Here is a 20257-nt window from a genome sequence, read left to right as displayed (position 1 = left end):
GTCATATAGTTAGTAGATTGTTGTTACCAGAGTCTGGAAAGAGGAGGAAAGAGAAAGGAACAGTTATAAATTGACCAATGAGTACACAGTTACCCAGTGGAGTGGGCTCTGGTGTTCTGTTGCATGATAGGGTGACTATTGTTAACAATATTGCTCTGATTATTTCAAAATAGCTAGAAGAGGGAATATAAATGTCCTTACCACAAAGAGATGATAGATGTATGAGATAATGAGTATGCTTTGATGACTGACTGATGTTTGCATTTATCAAAACCTCCATTCTACCCCACAAAAATGCACAACTATTATGTCAATTACAAATAAAATTTTAAAAGTGGTCATTAATGGTTGCTTTATAGTTTATAAATGGCATATGAAGATACTCTTTCAATGGAGCACTACTCCATTGAAATGGACAGCTGGATTCAGGAGATGAAATAAGAAAGGATGGATAGATAGAAAATAAAAAAAAAATAATGCCATAATTCATGTGTCCAAGTTTGACAATAAACTAATAAATAAGTATGGATAATAGCTAGAAGAGAAATTGAAGCTAACTGATGATCTGCACTCTGGTGCACATTCAATTTGATGAAGAGAGTGAGGGTTAGGATACGGAAAGGTCTATAAGAGATTGTGGAAGCAAGGGAAAGGAACAGTCTAACAAAGGTGACATCTGGAATATGGAGGACTGGAGAAATGGAGAACAATCTTCATTCAAAGGTATAGGAAAGGATAACATAGACTGAATATTCCCAGAGCTTTCCCACCAAAAATCAATATTCCTCTGAAGAGAAGTTGTTTTCTTAAAATTGACTCATTATAGTGTCCCACACAATAGTATGTACTCTTTGAAGGAAACACATTCAGTGGCAACATTAGGAAATGCTTGATGTCACTTCTTACGAAGTTTGCTTTACAAATTTGTAGGAAAACTAAAACAAACAACAACAACAACACACAAAAAAAACCAAAAAAACAAAACTTTGAGAATGAGCTATTCCTAGGGATGCAATCTCTAAATTGTAGGATAATATCTTAAGCCATCCTTTCTAAAAATTACTGAAATCACTATTTGGCTAAGTAGTTATGCAGATATGGTTATAAATATGCACCTTTAGAGTTAAGGAAAAAGACAATGATTCTAATACTCTATAAATTGGTACTTTTACCATGGGGAAGAATATCTGGTAACAGTACCATACACGTGTTTAAAACAATCTGTCTTTCACAAAATTTAGCAGGACGTAAATTGGATTAACTTGTGAAAAATTTTAGGTGATTCAAAAAATGTTCTATTAATTCCAAAATATGACTATCAAAATGCCTGAAAGAATTTGCAATACATTGGTTTATAAAGTATGAGTGAAAGCATAATTTTTCATTACTATTAGAGTGAATAGAGGAAGGGCCTACTTCTTACTTGTATTTTACATTATCACTGACCTGCATGAGACACTTCTTTTCTTATATATTTATTTAGTTCTTTTCACCATTACTCCTTTCCTTTCCTCTCTCATATTATATATGTGTTATGAGACTTTATAAATATTTCAAGTAGGTATAGAAAGTATATTAAAAATCAAATAGTATAAGTGAACTTTTTTGTTTCATATATAGTCTTAAAACTGAATGTTCAAATTATATACATTTTGGCTTTTATTAGCAAAATAAAATATTACCTTTAATTCAAAATTCTTTATCTTTGGTTTTCTGTAGGAATTTCTTAGTTAATATAATTTTTAAATTTTAGATAAGCATATTCAATAAAAATAATTTAATGCAAATTTTAAATAATCAAAATATGTTTGGAAGCCCAAAATATTTTGGAATGTTACAGACCTATATTTCAGTGTTCTTCCCAAACAATGTCTACCTCTGACTAAATAATTTAATTAATTTAGAAAATTCTAAGTAGTCCAGTCCTCTGAAAAATATAAAACATTTTCTTTTTCTGCTGCCTTTTTGGATTCCTCTTATTGAGAAAATGTCTGGCTGATTTGAACAAGCATGCTCTGTAAAATTTTGGATGCTTTTTTAATAGAACCCAAAGCCTTTTATATATATTCACCCCTCATTACTCACAATAATGCCAAGTGCTATAGTCCAGGCAGATATTTATTATTTTATATGTGAAAAGACATTAAAGTGGGACCATTTCTCAGTGGAGTAGGGAAATAAAAGTTTTCAGAAATTCTGTTCCTTCTAGAACACCATGTAATGAGCTCTTAGAAGACACTGCAGAGCTACAATTTAAAATCCTGTTTAATCAGCCATAGCAAGCTGTGTGCAGTCCCAATGGAACAACTCTGAAAGGAATCAGGACTCCTCCTCCTCTATCCAGTGCCTGTCCAGGAATTGCTTTCTGGTCAGAGTCTGCCATGAAGGGCCACAGAGAGCCAAGGGCTGCAAAGCTGGGTCTCTGCATGTCAGCAAAGAGCAAACAGCAGAATACAAATCATCAACTTTGTTTTATGAATGTCTTTATTTACAAGGCTAGAGTAGAATTTTTAAAATAAGAAGTGCAGCATTAGCATTGAATCTGTCACTCACAGCTCCAATTTTGATTCCTGTCCTATAAATGATATCGCATTCCTTTTTTTTTTTTCCTAAGTTTCTGCAAGGTTACTCTCAATGACAGAAAATATAAACCTCCAGCACTTATTGTACGAGGCTTGGCTTGCATGTTAGAAGGAAATAAATTTGTTTAATGAAAAGGGAATAATAACCTTCATTCAAACTAACTTATTTGTTTGACAGGGGTAAGTATACCTTCTTAGGCAATTTTGATTACATTTTAATATAAATTTTGGTGCTAATCTTTTTATTTTATTTTTATTTTTTTAGTTCTCAATGTACCTTTATTTTATTTATATGTGGTGCTGAGAATCTAACCCAGTGCCTTACACATGCTAGGCAAGCACTCTACCACTGAGCTACAACCCCATCCCATGTGCTAATTTTTTATTTTCCTTTGACCAACAACAAAAGCTCATCTAGCTTTTGGTCTTTGTAAAATGCCCTTCAAATGGAGAGAGATCCTCATTGGCTGCATAAGACCCAAAGACAGTGGATAGAAAATGGATAGAAATCTTCTAATTTTGACAATGATCCTTATTCGTTTGGGAATTAAAAAGCTCATACTACAGACCGAGAAGATGACAGAAAGGGCTGTGTTTGGTTTCATGGAACTGAACCTGTTCAGCAATCCTGCCACACTGGGGGAAACAGTACATGAATTTATATTTATGCCAGGCTTATAGTTGATGGGTAAGATTTCGTTTAAAGGTTACTCCTAAAGAAATGTCTGTCATCGACACTCTGTTCTCTGGTGATTTCTGCTTCTTCCAAATACTGCCCTATAGAAAAATAAAATTATTTAAAAATAATAAATAAAATATGATTTAATAGCCTATCTCCTGTGCCATAATGATTATGCATCTCCTCTCTTGTAGCTCCCAGCCGTAGGAGGACAGTTGACATTTACTATCTCATATGACCTTGAGGAAGAGGAAGAAGATACAGAGTATGTTCTCCAGCTGACTGTCCTCTTAGAGGTAGTGTACTAAGCACATTGCTTTGTAACCCTAGAACACCATATGTCATTTCAGGTTACTCAGGCTCTTTTTACCTGGTTGGTTTGAAATTAATTTACATAATTCTAAAGAAAAAACAATCTTAGAAATTTTGTCGGGGGGATGTAATTCCTATGTCTCACTCTGAGGACATATCTAGAAAACTAAATATATTCACTGGGTTCTAATAATAATGGAAACCTTTGGACCCGACTTATAAATTTAAATTTAGAGTATGATGATCATGTTTCTGTGACTATAAGTATGATGACAGTGTTTAGGTGAAAGCTGATTTATATAGTTTATATAAATTTTCCATCTGCCCTTGCTTCCACATAGATTTTACTATTTCCTTGTTTATAGTAGTCATAAATAAGTGAAAAAAAAAATGAAACCAGTTCATTTAGCTATAGGCTACAGTTAAAGCTTGACTTTGAAATCCCAATTTAGGTATGAAACATAGGAGAAACTGCTTTCAGGGTTTGGATGTTTGTAGTCAATTCCTAAATGCTGGAAACCAAGAGTAATCCTAGAAGTGCTCCCTTCCCTTTTCAGTTATGTCTACCCTTGCCCCATAGTCACACATACTCAAAGGCATGCACATGCATTCCCATTGATGATTCCGAAAGGTAGAAGTCACGTTAGCCCCTGTTAGTAAACAGCCTCTGTTATTCTTTCCCTTAAACATTTCAAACATGTGGATCAATGACAGAATGACAGATTTTTTCCTCTAAATGAATATTTTTCAGAATTGATGAAGTGGTCTGAATTTTAGTTAGATAGATATTAAGAAGTTATGTGTCATTAATATGAATGAACTAATACAAGGACAACCTAAATGTTCAAGGTCAATCTATACTCCTTATTATGATGTCAGTCTCCTACTGTAATCATTATATATAGACCTTTTTTATTTGTTTTACTTATGTACAAAGAAGTCCTTTACACGAATAGCTTAATTAAGTAAAGCTTCCTTCTCTATTGTATTTACCATCAACTAATATTTTTGAAATATATAATTTTTGTATTCCTGTGTAAAATCAGGGTGCCTATAATCACATGCATGCTTAGGCCTTGCCAGCTATCTGTTATTTTAGTTCATGAGGGAAGTGGGATCATACAAAACCAAGACACTTATACTTTGCAGTGCATCTGGTGAAAGCTAATATTTAAATTCATGTGTTCTGAAAATGCATGGAACAATAAGGAAAGCCAACCTGAAATTCAAAACCTACTGATAATAATCTATAGGATAAATAATCCAAATACAGATTTTTTTTTGTTTTACTTTTTTTTTGCCTGGTTATCAATCTTATCTTGATATACTTTTTACCCTCCTTAGGGAAATGGCTTGAGAATCAGCACAGCCCAAGAAGAGGTGTATCTTCAACCATCTGAAGAACATGTCAGCATGTTAGCACTTAAAGAAGAGTCATTTACCATACATGGCACAAATTTTCCAGTTAGTAGAAAGGATTTTATGACAGTGCTTGTGAATTTGAAGAGAGTTCTCATACAAATCACATACAACTTTGGGATGGATGCCATCTTCAGGTAAAATCAGGAACTGCACCTTCCAAGTCCCCACATTTGCCTTGGGGCAAACATGCATATGCGAGAAAAGTGAAGGGGCTTGAGGCAACTTCCTTGATCAGGCCAACACAAACTCTTTGTGCGAAGCTTACAAATACCATCTTACCAAAACTGGGGCTTGCATGATCTGGAGCTACAACTTCTTTTAAAAAAGGAAATAAATTGTGAGCAATATCTTGATTGGACAGAGGTTGCATGGTTGTCTCAAGATACTGGGTGTCTTACCTGGTACTGGGCTAGAAGCTCTCTTCCTCTAACTGGTAGCCAATGAGATTAAAAGTCACCTTCAACTGTACCACATGAACCCCTAGACAGTAGCAGCTCCCCATCAATCTTTTTGATACCCCTCACAGCTACTGGAGCTTTGTTTTGCTTTGCTTTAATGAATTCCTATAATTTGTTCTGCAAAACAGACACACACACACACACACACACACACACACACACACACACCAAACAAACAAACAAACAAAAAGTGAATTTTAAAACCTCTACATTTAGCCAGATGTGGTGGCACATGCCTGTAATCCCAGAGGCTTGGGAGGTTGAGGCAGGAAGATCACAAGTTCAAAGCCAGCCTCAATAACTTAGCAAGGCCCTAAGCAACTCAGTGTCTCTAAATAAAATACAAAAATAAATAAATAATGACAGAGGAAGTGGCTCAGTGGTTAAGTACCCCTGAGTTCAATCCCCAGTACAAGGGGGGAAAAAATCTCTAGGTCTGTTCCTTCAAATACAAGATAAGAATAAGCATTGGTTTTCTGAAAGATGTTCATGAGCCCTTTAAAATTTTAAATATCACAAATAATTTGTCTTAGAAAAAAAGTCAGATCATTGATGTTTCCTTTATAATTCTGCCAGAATATGTAATAAATAATGACTCCAAGGTTGAGACATGCTATACTAAAATGTAAAGTCACCTTTATGATGGCTCAGATAGTAGGAATCCAAAAAGATACAATTCCAGGGTACTCATGTTTAGAAAGTGGTTTGTAAAATATTTTCCTTCATAACTTAATTAACTAGTTTCTGTCTTATTAGTATGTTGTTTGTAATAAAAAACGCAAGCCTCTTTATTTAAATAACCACCCATCCCTGTACAAACCATTGTAAAATTATAATGGCCCCATAGTATAAGAAGAAAGAGTGTGGATTTTAGAGCCAAAATGAGTAGGAATTCGGCAAGCTCTCTTGCTTGTTGTGTGCATATGGCAAGAGATTGGGGTTTGTAGAACCTTAATTTTAATTGTAATGTGCAGATAATAATTCCTGTTTTCAGGGTTGCTGTGACAATAATATGTGATAATTACATAAAGTGCTCATTACCTAGAACATTTTCAAAGATTAGCTCTTTCTTTTTCTCCATGTTTTTTTTTTTTTTTTTAAAATGAGAGTGCCCTGGCTTGACACAAAAATACCCATATCTGACTGACTGTAGGGTGCTGTGTTTTCCCTTTTTAAAACTGTGACAGAATTTTAACTTAAACTATATACGAATGAGCTCTTTTCTCTTTTCCTGTTCTATGCAGATAACAAATAGCATAAGATATCATGGTATCTTACTTTTGAATCAGATTCAGTTAGATGATCAAGTTTGACCCCACACTGACAACTGATAGACCCTTAATCAAAGAAATGTCTCCAATATTAGGTATTTTATTTCAGATACCACCTACCATTATTTGCTTGTGCTGCCTAGTTTGTCTTTCACTTGTAACATTTCAGCAAAGTATAATCATCATTACCATTTCCCAAAGGAGGAAACTGCAGATTCATAAACAAAACCATTGCCAAACAATGTTCCTCTTTTGCATAGGCAATTCTGCTAGAAGCAGGGTTAAAGTGCCATAAAGATGAGAAGCTGCACTTAGGAATTAATTATGTTTTTCCCATTTAGTAAATAGAGATTGTCATGATGTTTAAACAGTACAAAGAGATGAGTCCTCTAGCTTTCAAAATGAATGACAACCAAATTGACAAAAGCTGGCTAGGGGGCTTATTTATTTTTGTCAACATTGTTTCTCAGGCTAGTTAATCCAAAGACACTTCTCCCTGATTTATGTCAAACAGTTTCAGTGTCTACCCTTCTTAAAATCACTGGTTTTATTTGAAGCTTTCTGAGTTATCCCTGTATATGCAGGACATATTCACAGACCATGGCTATGTGAACAGACATAGGAACAAATCCAAGTAGGTGACTGCTTGCCGCCACCTTTATTACTAAAGCACTGTGGTTCAAGAAGTAAAAGCCAATTTAGATTTGAAATTCCTCCCCACTTCAGGTGAGCTGAAAGTCAGCATGAATCCCAAGTTAGTAAGCTTGTTATATTTTATTTATCTCTGATCTACTAGTAGATTGAGTCATATTTGTAAAACATCACCTGAATTGATTCAACTTGTCTTGCACAGTAGGCTTCTGACTTGGTATACTGTTTGTGTATAAGCATGAGTAAATTGAAGCTATCACAACAGAAACTCATGTTTAGGCTTATTTAAGGAGGACTTACTCCCATGATAGTTCTCTCAGCAAATGGGCTTAGATCTGTCCGATTCTGTAGTCAGGTAGAATTGTATAGTAGAAACCTGGGCTGCAGGTCAAGGATTTTGACTTTTGTTTTCAACTCAGTTATGTAATAATTGTGTAAGTAAGTATGGCTTTGACCTCTTTGTACTTAAGTTGCTTGCCCCCGCCTCCTCCTCCTCTTCCTTCTCCTCCTCCTCCTCTTCCTCCTTCTCTTTCTCCTCTTCTTCCTCCTCCTCTTCCTCCTCCTCCTCTTCCTCCTCTTCCTCCTCCTTCTCCTCCTTCTTCTTTTCTTCTTCTTGTAACTTGGGATTGAAGCTGGGGGTAAACAACCACTGAGCCACACCCCTAGCCCTTTATATTTTGAGATGGGTCCTAACTATGCTGCTGAGGCTACCCTCAATCTTGTGATCCTACTGCTGCAGCCTCCCAAGTTGCTGGAATAACAGGCATGCCACCATGCACAGTTTAAATTGCTTCATTTCTGAAAGAAGGAGGAGGACAATTGTTCTGTCAATTTCAAAATGTCACTTTGAAAAAAGAATTAGAGAGATGCTGAAGTGGTTTGATAGTGGAAGATCAACACACAGATATGAAGAATGCCCACCTGACCCACCTCATCCCAAGGGAGAGCATTTTTCTCCAAATACCATTAAGACTTGGAGACACCCAGAATAAGGCAGAGTCAATGAATCAATTTCCACAATTATTTTTGTTCTTACTGACATTCTTTTCCATATATATATATATATATATATATATATATATATATATATATAAATTTTTCCTAGAGGAAAAACATTGAATTGCCAGTGTGAGACTCTCTGGCACTTATTCAGCAACAGATGATCAAACAACCTGAAACACTGACAGCACAAGGAGGTCAGCAGCCCTGGTTGTTTTGATCTTATGGTTGTTGAACAAAGGTTAGCTCTTGTAAAATCCTCTGCAGGCCTGAAGTACCCCTGAGAACTTGTAGTTGTTACCACAGTGTAATGGATCCCATCATGACTTTATCATGATTTACCTCATATGTCTTTATTGCTTAAAAATGAATACCGAATCTTTCAAAGGCAATATTTATTCACATAACTTTTAAAGTTTAGGGGTTATGAGCTGAGAATGGTTAGACAAAATTTAGACAATAAATAATCTAGAACAATTCTTGTAAACTAAGACATTTTGTTTATAGAAAAAGAATTGATAGATGCATAGTATGCTTCCAACTTTTTACAATAATAATCCAGGCAACCACATTTTAAAGAAAGTATACCAATAAAGACTCTAGAACTTAAAAACTTTTATGCAACTCACTTGGTATCAGGCAGTGGGTAAGAGGTACAAGCAGCATTTGAACTCCTACATGCTTTCTCCTGTTATCTTTAATTACTTCCCAGTGCTACCCTGTAAATACTGGATTCAGTCTGCAAACATTTTTATAGAGCACCTTCTACGTGTATCTATTCAGTTCTCACTCCAGTAAAATGGTAAAAATAATATCTAACTTCCAACACTGAAGATTAAGTGAGAAAATCTTTTCTATAAAACACCAGACGTGCTACTCAACATGTGTTGGTAAGCAATGTAGGGTAACAAGGAGGCCCCTGGTTTTGGAGTCTCACTCAGGTTTGGATCTGGGCTGCACTGCTCACTAACTATACATGTTGTACAAGGCACTTTATTCCTCTGAGCTTTAGTTTCTTCATTTGTAAATTTGAAGGGAAAATGTGATTTTTACATTGAGAGTATTGATACGTAAATGTCTTTTAAGCACCCATTATAACACACTGAAGATAGTAGACACAAATTTAAGTAATAATTATTAATATGTGCTAGTTCTAAGCTAAGCTACAAGGATAAAAAGATGTGTAAATGATCATTGAGTTCAAAGAAGGTGTAGTCTAGTAGGGAAGGCGGATATGCACATTAATGATAATTAAACTGTACAATCGAAGTGAATATAGTGTAGATTGCTAGGACTAAGGAGGAAGAGATGAATCTATACATTAGCATTTAATATAGACTTGGTAGATGTCTACAGTAGTATCAGATTTTATCATTTACTTCTCCTACTTGATATAGAGTTGAAAATGTTTGGAGAGAATATATGCCCCTTTTCCAGATGGCTGTATCAGACATTGACTGAAACACTGAGTGATTTTGTTACCTCTTTAGGAATGCAGTAAAAATTACTAGGCTCTTCTAATTGAGCAGTACCTTGCACAATTTCCATCACATAGAGACTAAAGAAATTCTGAATCCGAATCTTAGGTTTTGATAAAAACACTTCAATAGCAATAAAATACTTATGATAGTTAACCCAATGTAACATTGTTTTAAGTGGGATAAAATAGAGTCCTTCAATGTAAAAAGGAGAGTGGAAAGGTAAAAGAAAAAAATTGTAAGACCAAAGGTCTTTCTGTTATTTCAAAATGTGATGTTTTCTGGTGGTGCTGGTTGTTTTAGTGTAGTATAACTACACTACGTCTAATTCTGGTGGGAAGTGTAGTAAATCAAAAATATACTAAGGTAGTACAAGGACATTGTTTCTGATATGATTTCAGTATTTTTCATAATAGCTTACATAATCATGTCTTTTCTCTTCATCTGTTGTCTTATCCGCACTTTCAAGTCATAAAAATAAAAATAAGAAAAGATAGCTAAAGATTTGACTTAGTTGACAAATCTTTGACAGCTCATGCATCTCTAAAATTTAGTACTTTATTACTGCCAACATTTTGTATTTAAATGAATGCAGGCTGGTAACAAGAAAATAAAATGACCATATTGAAGGGGGAAAAAAATAAACTGCAGCCTTCTTCATGAGTAACACTTAAAACTGTTAAACGCATTAAAATCCCATTTAACAAATAGCAGAACCTAATGAACGCTGGGACTACTCAGTGAATACTAATGTGGAATATTACTGGGAAAGATGTTTGAGTGTTGAAATTTCTCATAGCTCAAAATGGCTGTACAAATTAAGGAGAGGAACATCTGTTGTTCAAAAGACAAATGAAATTTGGCAGTTCGCAGAAAATATTTTTGTTTTTGTATCTTTATATTTTAAATTGTTTCTTAAAGCGGTCAATTGCTCATTCTTGTACCTGGAAACTTCCAATGCTCTTCCTTTAAGTTTTGTATATCAGTTTTATATGCGAAATCCTAGGAGTTTATCTATGTGCAATCAATCAACCTGCTAATTAGTGCACTGTGACAATCTATTGCTTGATAAACAATTAATATATTAATCTGTTCGTGAATACTCATAGCAGCCAAAAGGTGGAAACAACACAAAAATCCATCAACAGAAAAATGGGTAAACAAAATATAGTATATACATGCAACAGTATATGACTCAAGCATCTGAGTCATATATTGTTGCATGTATATACCATGCTAGAGTAGACTTCAAAACAGGCTAAGAGAAAATAATCAGACACCAGGGTCACATATTGCTTGATACTGTTAATATGAAATATCCAGAATTAGTAAATTCACAGTGATAGAAGCAGATTGATAGCTGACAGAGGTTGGAGGAAGAAGGGAAGAGACAGTGGCTACTTAATTTGCATGAGGTTGTCTTTGAGGCTGATGAAAATGTTTCCGATCTAGACAGAGGTAGTAGTTGCACAGCATTGTGAATGTACTAAATGATGCAGAATTGCACACTTTAAGAGTTCATTTTGTTGTGTGAATTCCACCTCAGATAATAAAAAGAGGAAGAAATGCCTAAGACACTGCGTGCCATTGTGCACAAGGCTGCTTGGTGAGGGGAAGATCATTTAGTGATTTTTCAAATGACCCATGTAACATGAACACTGTATGATGGCGATTTTTAATGCCTACCTGTTGAGGACCTTCTATCAGGTTGTCTAAGCTGTGCCCCTAGAAAAGACAACATCCAAGAAACAATGCTGGATGAGTTCATCTGCCGTTAAAGATAATGCCCTGGTCTTTACAAGGCACCAGCTGTCACTCAGCACAGAGAAGATTTCATCCAGCTGCCTATTTTTTTTTTTTTTTTAAGATTTCAGTTCCCTCTCCTTTTCTGCTTCTTGATCATAATGAACTCATACAAATTCCAAAGTAATATCAGTGTCTAGGATTAGTAAAGTGGAAGTAAAGCCAATAAAGATTTTAGCAACTTGTTGAAAAGTTTACAATGTTGTTGAAGGTTGTCACTTTTGAAAATAACGTTTAAACCTTGTCATGAGCCCTATAGCTTTGCTCTCTGGATTGGCTACAGCATACATTCCCACATCCAGCAAACTCTTGGTTTACATGTAAATCCCTGATTAATAAAAATCTCTTGAGTAAGAAATTCAGAATGCCCTAGCAAGAGCAGCTGAAATTTTCTTATGGCTAAAGGGTGCCATATTATGTCTTATAAAGATCCATCAATCATTTTAAAAAAAACAAAGTTTATTATGTGAATCAACACAGGTCATTTAGGTTTTTTTTTTTTATTTATTCATTTGGTTGATTTTTTGCTTGTAAACATAGAAGTTTATTTGTCAATGTTCTGGAAGTCTGAGATCAGGGTGACAGCCCAGTCAGGCTCTGCTGAGAGCCCTCTTCCAGATAGCAGCCTGCGCTCTTTTTATTGTATCCTTACATACTGGAAATAGGGCAAGAAATGCTATTGGAGTTTCTTATAAAGCCACTAATGCCATGTGGGCTCTGACCTCAGGACTGAATTTCCTCCCGAAGGCCCCGTGTGTTAATATTGTCATGTTGGGGGTTAGGATTCACTGTTACATTATTAATTTTTAATTTTTTTTGTCTAACCTGTACTAACTATTTACATAAATGAAGCTCAGTGTAATATTTCTTTTTTTAAAATATATTTATTTATTTTTATGTGGTGCTGAGGATTGAACCCAGTGACTCAGATGTCCGAGGCAGGTGCTCTGCCACTGAGCTACAGCCCCAGTCCTCAGTGTAATATGTCAAAACATAGAGCATATCACGATGAGATGCAGCCTCCTCTTATACATCCCCTTCCCTTACCGCTAATAATCACTATTCTACATTCAGGTCAATTTTTATATATTTTTAAAATTCCACATATGAGAGAGAATATGTGGGTCCTAACTTTCTGTGTTCAGCTTATGTCACTTAATATAGTGTCCTTCCAATCTACCCATTTTACTAAAGATGAAAGCTTTTATTCTTTTTTTTTTTTTTTACTAAATTATCTGCCATTGTGTACATATACCACACATTTTAAATCCATTGACCCATAGATGGGCACCTAAATTGATTTCATATTTTAACCATGTGAATAATGCCACAGTAAATGTGGGGATGCAGTATCTCTTTGGTATGTTTATTTCATTTCCTTTGTATATACCCAGAAATGGAATAGCTGGATCATATGGTAGATCTATTTTTAGTCTTTTGAGGAACTTTCCAACTGTTCCCCACAATGTCCCTACTCATTTACATTCCTATGAATGATATATAAGGGCTTCTTTTTTTCCTCTACATTCTTGCCTGCATTTTTTGTTTTTTATTTTCTTATAATAACCATTCTGACTAGGGTGATATGATAGCTAGTTGTAGTATTAATTTGCATTTCTCTGATGAGTAATGATATTGAGCATTTTTTTTTCCATAGACTTTTTGGACATTTGTGTTAATTCTTTTGAGAAATATCTGCTTAGATAACTTCCCCATTTAAATTGGATTATTTGTTTATTCATCATTATGTTTTTTGGGATAAGATGCTTATGTATTTTAGATATTAACCAAATGAGTACTTAGCATATATTTTTGTTAGGATGTCATTTCTGTAGGTTGTTTCTTCACTCAGTTGTTTCCTTTGCTGAGCACGATTTTAGTTTGATGTGATCCCATTTATCTACTTTTGCTTTTGTTTCCTGTGCATTTGTGGTAATATCCAAAAAAGCCATTGTATATACCACTGTCTGTAACTGTTTCCCCTGTTTTTTTTTTCTAATATTTTAATAGTTTCAGGACTTATTCTTAGGTCTTTGATCTAATCGAGTTAATTTTTGTAAATGATGAGAAATAGTGTTCAAGTTTCAGTCCTTTTCTGCATAAGGATATCCCGTTTTCCCAGCACTACTTGTTGCAGAGGCTCTCCTTCCTCCAGTGTCCATTTTTAGCACCTTTGTCAACTGTCTGTTGGCTCTAGTGCATGGGTTTACTACTGGAATCTCTCTGTTCTTTCATTGGTCTGTGTCTATTCTTATGCTAATGATTTGGTTACTGTGACTCTGTAGTATGTCTTGGAATCAAGTATTGTGATGCCTCCAGCTTTCTTCTTTTTTGTTTAAAATTGCTTTTACTATGCACAGTGTTTTCTGTTTTCATGTGAATTTTGGGATTTTGTTTTTTCTAGTTCCATGAAAAATGTTATTGGTGTTTTGATGGAAATTGCATTGAATCTGTAAGTTGCTTTGGATAGCGTGGACATTTTAACAATATTAATCCTTGTAGTCAATGAACACCAAAGGTACATTTTTTGTGTGCCTTATTCAATATTTTCTCATCAATGTCTTATACTGTTCATTGGAGAGGTCTTTAACTTCCTTAGTTATATTTATTCTTAGGGATTTTTTCAAGCTATTATGAATGGGATTTATTTCTCAATAATTTCATTATGATATATATAAAAATGATACTGATTTTTATGTTGATTTTCTATATATACTGAATTTATCATTTCTAATAGGCTTCTGATGGAATCTTGAGGGATTTTTATGCATAATATCATATCACCTGCAAACAGGGATAATTAGACATCCACTCTTCCTATTTATGCACTTTGTTTCTTTCTCTTGCCTAATTGCTCTAAGTAATCATTAGTTTTGCCCTCTTAGAGTTTATTTAAAATTTGTTAAATGATTTGGGTTTACAAATAGTTCAGGTAGTATTTTCTTTACTACTTATGTAGTCATTTTTACCGTGTTTCAACAATCAGTGAAAATATGTTAATTGCATGTCTAGTATTTCATAATTACTATAAAATCAAGAATTGGTATTTTTTTTATTTAATCATTTTACCAGCTTTTCTCTCAAATAATAAGTGATGCCAAGTCACTTGGCTAACATCACCAAATGGTATAAAAGTATCAGTAAAATAAAATTCATACATACAGAGAACAGTGATTTAATTTACACCAAAAATAGTTTAAGAATAGTGCTAACTAGCTCTACTGAGCATTTGAGAAAGTTTCACTTATACCTACTACAACATGGGTTTATCTCTGAAGAAAAGAAACCAAAATTCATTCCACTTTTTCTTTCAATTTAAAAACTAAAATTTAAGATTAATATTGTCCCTTGTTTTTCTACTTCAAACAGTCATGGGAATTAATGTATTCTATTTTAAAAATCACTTAAATTATATGATTTTAAACTGTTTTTTTTTTTTAGCCGTCATAGAAAGAAAATGAAAATATATAGCAGCCAGGCACAGTGGCTATGCAATAATCCCAGCCTCTCAGGAGGCTGAGGGAGGAAGACTGCGAGTTCAAAGCCAGCCTTAAGAATTTAGCAAGGCCCTAAGTAACTTAGCAAAAACTCATCTCTTAATAAAGTATTTTTTAAAAAGGAGCTGAGTTAAGCACCACTGGGTCTAATCCCTGGGACCCCTCCCCTTCCCCCACCTCAAAACGCACAAAGCTAAGAACCAATAAATAAGGAAGAACATTCTCATATCTTTTCAGTATTTGATGGTTGTGATGATTGTCAGCATTTATAGCTGAGTAGGCCTTACCTAATAGAGCTGTTCCTCAGTATCCTCAGGTGATGGATTCTACCCAAATCCCTGTATGCTTAGTCACCATATCAAATGATGCAGAGTCTGCATATGACCCATGCAATTTTGCTATACGGTTTAAATTAACACTTGATTACATGTAGTTGCTATATGAGCAGTTTTTCTAGTATATTGTTTAGGGATGACAATGACAAAAGTCTGTACATTTTCAGTACAGGTTCAGTTTTCCCAAATATTTTCAATCCACAGCTAGTTGAATACACAGATGTGGAGCCATGGATAGTGAAGGCTAACTATATAATGCATGACAGCTTCAAGTTATGGATATTCATTTGCTTTCTTCCAATGGATGATTTTCTCATATTTGTGTTATAGTTGCTATACATGTTCTTTAGCCAATATAATGCCATAATGCCGAAGAGATTGTGTATTTACTTAGTATCCGTTTCCCCACTTCTCAGGTTGAGCTCTGTGAAGCTTGAATCTGCTGTCCCATATTCTACTGATGGAAGTGTTGCAGCTGCTGTGGAAATCTGTCAGTGTCCACCAGGGTATAGTGGCTCCTCTTGTGAAGTAAGTTTGTAAAAATATATTCTCCATGCAATATAAGCTCCTTCAGATACTATTCTGAATACAGGAGTTCTTTGCTAATAATTGCACAAATAATCATGTATTACTTAAAGAAGGAACAAAATTCTACTAAAAAGTCAAGACTTGTCCAAAAAGTATTAACCACATAATGCCATTATGAAATTGGTCCCTTTTGAGACATTTTTCTTACTATAACTGAAAAATATGATGTTTCCATAAATATTTCTTTCCTGTTTAATCAGTTGCATGCTGGATGGCAGCAGAATAATATTTCAAAGTGGTTTTTTTTTCATTTTCATTTCAGTAGTTATCCAGAATTTAGTACTTGTTTCTTTTTATTTTCCCATTTTTAAATCCTATATATACCTCTTTTACTCTACTTCCTGAGAATACAACCAAGTCACAACCATCTGAAGCATGTAATCTTCAGAATTCATGGAACATAATTCATGGAACAAATACCTTGCTCTAGGAAATTCTTTACCATTTTTTTTATTTGTTTAATATCTAAGTTTCAGATATTAGTTGTTGTCTCAAAATTCCAGATTTAAAATAAAATTAATGTTTCTTACTTAATACCACAGTATATCTTTTTAAGAGAGCAATTTTATTTACTTCTATGTATTTTCTCTGAGGTATTTTGAAAATTGATTTTACTTGAAACCTGGTCAAAAAAATGTAAACATGAATTCCCTGCCAAAGGGAATGCCTTCAAGATAAATAAGAGCTTAAATTCTTTAAAATGATACCTTTAAGGAATCATTTGAGTGCATCAGGATGTTCCATCAGAACACTAACCTATTACACCATTTATAGAAATACTATAGGCACTGCTTTGTGAGTTCCCTCATACTTTAAAATAATATGTGCTTCCAGAGAGTGCTCAGACCTTACAGTCATATTCATGACAAATGTGTTTTCTTTAACTGGGCAGATTTACCTATCTAGAAATAAAACTAAAGGTAATTCATTATAGTACTTGTTTTTCCAAAATTTTTGAAGAAAGGAAAAAAAAATCATGGATTTAAACTATCTATGTCCAGCCTTATTTGATTGCAGATATAAAATCTATGTTGTATTTGAAGAAACTTTTTTTATAACAAGTCTTTCAGCTTTTATTTTCAACTCCTTTTGGAAATTTAAATTCCTATTTCAGTTATAATAATAAATACCTTATTTCTCTTCTTGCTTTAATACATACCCACATCATTCTCATTTTAATTCATCATCTTTTATGCAAGGACCGCATGCCTATAGAATAGAAAATTGTCTTAATATTATAATGGTTTAATCAGCTATGTTTCATGTTACTTTTGTCCCTTTGAAATTATTCTGAAAAATTCTGCACGCATTTGATAAGTTATGTAAATTTCTCTGTATAAATTGTCAATGAGTATACAACACAATCTCTGTTCTTAAAGAACTAACAATCTGGAGAGATAGAACAAATACCTATGAAAAATTGGATCATAGCACTGTATCATTAAGGGACCAGTTAACAGGGGATCCTTCAAAGGGTTAGCTACTCTAGTGGAAAGAAATGTCTTGGAAAGTATCTGAGAGATGCTAAATATTAGTAACACATGGATTGGAAGAGAGAAGCATGCAAGTGTGGAAAAGAGAACAAAAAAGGAGCAGAAGAAGAAAAATAAAGCTTCCTTGAACTTGTCACACAATAATTGATAAATAAAGTTTCTTTGAGACACATAAATGAACTTAGTTTAATCAAGGGACAATAAGTTTTGGAACTCTGGAGTTCCTCTCTGATTTTGTTTCTTTTACCCTCTAATGATCTTTTCTGTTCTTTATCAAAACTTCCTGTCCCTAGACTTGATATCACCCAATGCTGTCCTTTCTTGAGGTTGTTTTCTTTTTTCACTGAGCTTAGTTCAGAAGGCCAGTCACTAGGTTCGTTATCATTAATATCCTGCGATCCCTTAAAAGCAGAGTAAACTACAAAGACCATCCCATTACTTAATTATAGATTACTAAGAACCTCTGGCCAAAAATTTATTTGAGACTTTATTTGGGACTACAATGTTGATTTAGAAGCTATTTTTAAAAAAATAATTCTTCTCATTTCTACTTGTCATCTTATAAATCGCTCTACATTTAAACTTTCAAATATTTTCTTATTTTCCTAGTACCATCATAATCCATTTTACTTGATAGGTGAGGAAATGAAAGCACAATAGGATACTAAAAAAAAAAAGTTTTAAGGCCAAATCTGTTTCCTCTTAATATGAATCTCTATATACAAGTGTTTGTACTCTCACTTTACTTCAGTATTTTCTAAAGCATATATTTCAGGCAGTCAAGACCCAGGACATGAAGGATAATGTGATAGAGAGTACAAATACGGTATTTGAAAAGCTAGGTAAATTAACAGGATGTCATCACATCACAAAGGTCCGGAGGAGACTGATTTCATATGAAATCAGACAGGAAGAGAGAGGGTATTCAAAGATGGAGAGACTACTTTATAAAGTTTGCCATGAAAGGCTTTCTGAGGTGGTGACATCAAACCATGTTAAAGAATGAGAAGTAAAAAGAGCTTATGAGGAAGTGGCCTAGAGTTTGGAGTCTGCAGGAACCTGAAAGAAGGCAAGTTTGGCTGCAGTTTAGTAAGCAAGGGGGTGAGTGGCCCAAAATGTGAATGGGGGAGCCAGGCCATTCAGAGGTGTTCACACATGGTAAGAATCAAGATTTTATTCTGAGTGCCATGCAAAATCAATAGAGGTCTTTAAGCAGGATGTTGCCATGACTTGAATTATGGTTTTTTTGACTGTATTTTTTTACTTTGTACTATAGTCACATCATTATTACTATAACATAAAGAACACACTGTAGAATGGCATGACTGGTAGGAAGAAGAGCAGTTAATACACTAGTACAGATAGAACACAGAAATTACAATAGTTTGTGTTCATTTATTGGCAGGGCATGTACAAATACAGAACATATTATATATGTGTTTTTAGAACCAATAGGACTTACTGCTATTCTACATGCCAGGGAGAGAAGAAGAAATAGTTTACGAACGAGTCATAGGTTACCAGCTAAAAACTGTACAACTGGATGTGATGACATTGATTGAGCTGGGAATGGCTACTCTGGAGGAATAATCGGGTTGGAGTGAAGAGGGAATCAATAGTCCATTTTAGAAATATTTGGTTTGGAAACACTGTGAAGTGTAGGTGTCAATGTGTCCTTAGAATATGCATGTCTTGGACTTAGCATATCTATCTGCCTGGTTGGAAGGCATTAAACTATGGGACTAAATAAATTAACCAGGAGAGAATGTGATTAAAAAGAGAAAAATAACCTCACCTAGACCCTGAGGGGCTCCTGACAATGAGAAGTAGGGTCAGAGCAGAAAAGAATGTAAAGAGAAAGGAGATAAATTCAGGGAGCATGATGTTGCAGAGGTTGGGAGAAGACTTTCAAGGTAGAATGGAGTCAGCCAGGCAGAATGATAAGAAGGTCCCAGACCAAATACAGTTACAGAGTTGTGCACTGTATTTGATCAAATGGAACATGGTGGCAGGGACAAGAGAAGTTTTAATTGACTGAGCACAAAACAGATGAGTATGGGATGAAGCGAGCAAGGCAATCGAGGAAGAAAAGATTGTGTAGAATAGTTTTACTAAAAAGAAAAAAAGGTGACAGAAAGTGTTGTGTAAGGTTAAAAGAGTGATTTTGCCATTTTTTTTCTGTTAACTAATGATGGAGGCAGTGGGTCATATTTCTGAGATGATGATAGTGGTCCAGTAACAAAGATTTTATTGATGGAGCAGTGAGAGGGAATATTGAAAAGACAAAAAGATCCTGGAATCAAGAACACAAGTGGAGTAAGATTTCCTTCAGAGGAGGAAGGATCCTGCATTACCTCCTCTATTGTTGCAGAGGGAAATTGGCAAGAATGTCTGAAGACAAAGGTGCATTCTTGTTGGCTTAGGATTCGAAAGAGATAGATTCTGATGGCTTTCATTTTTTTCTGTGACTAATGGGGTAAATTCACTGATTAAGAAAAAGGTCTAGGGAGTTGGGGCATCTGAAAAATGAAGGTGTTATACAAGTGCTACATTTTAAAATGTTAAAAATATATGTTAAGGAAATCTCTATAAACATCTGCCCTAAAAACCTACTATCAGTTCTCTCGCTCTTCTCTTGATATAAGCTTTACCTCCTTCTGGATAGGTAGCTTCACCATTTTATAAACAT

At 34.5% G+C, this 20257-nt stretch overlaps 1 protein-coding gene across 1 annotated transcript in view; it reads left to right on the top strand.

Moving 5' to 3' along the window:
- The window catches only part of Lama2 (laminin subunit alpha 2), a 555405-nt gene that overhangs the window by 288225 nt on the left and 246923 nt on the right, over positions 1 to 20257 (top strand). The window contains exons 13-15 of the mRNA XM_077801650.1: positions 3456 to 3557; positions 4918 to 5129; positions 15904 to 16015. Of these exons, the coding sequence (XP_077657776.1) occupies positions 3456 to 3557; positions 4918 to 5129; positions 15904 to 16015 (426 nt within the window). The remainder of the gene's footprint in view (positions 1 to 3455; positions 3558 to 4917; positions 5130 to 15903; positions 16016 to 20257) is intronic.

The sequence above is a fragment of the Urocitellus parryii genome, chromosome 8, assembly GCF_045843805.1.
Source record: "Urocitellus parryii isolate mUroPar1 chromosome 8, mUroPar1.hap1, whole genome shotgun sequence".
Taxonomy (NCBI): Eukaryota; Metazoa; Chordata; class Mammalia; order Rodentia; family Sciuridae; genus Urocitellus; species Urocitellus parryii.
Note: the sequence above shows the minus strand (reverse complement) of the source record. Positions and strands in the feature narration are given on the sequence as shown.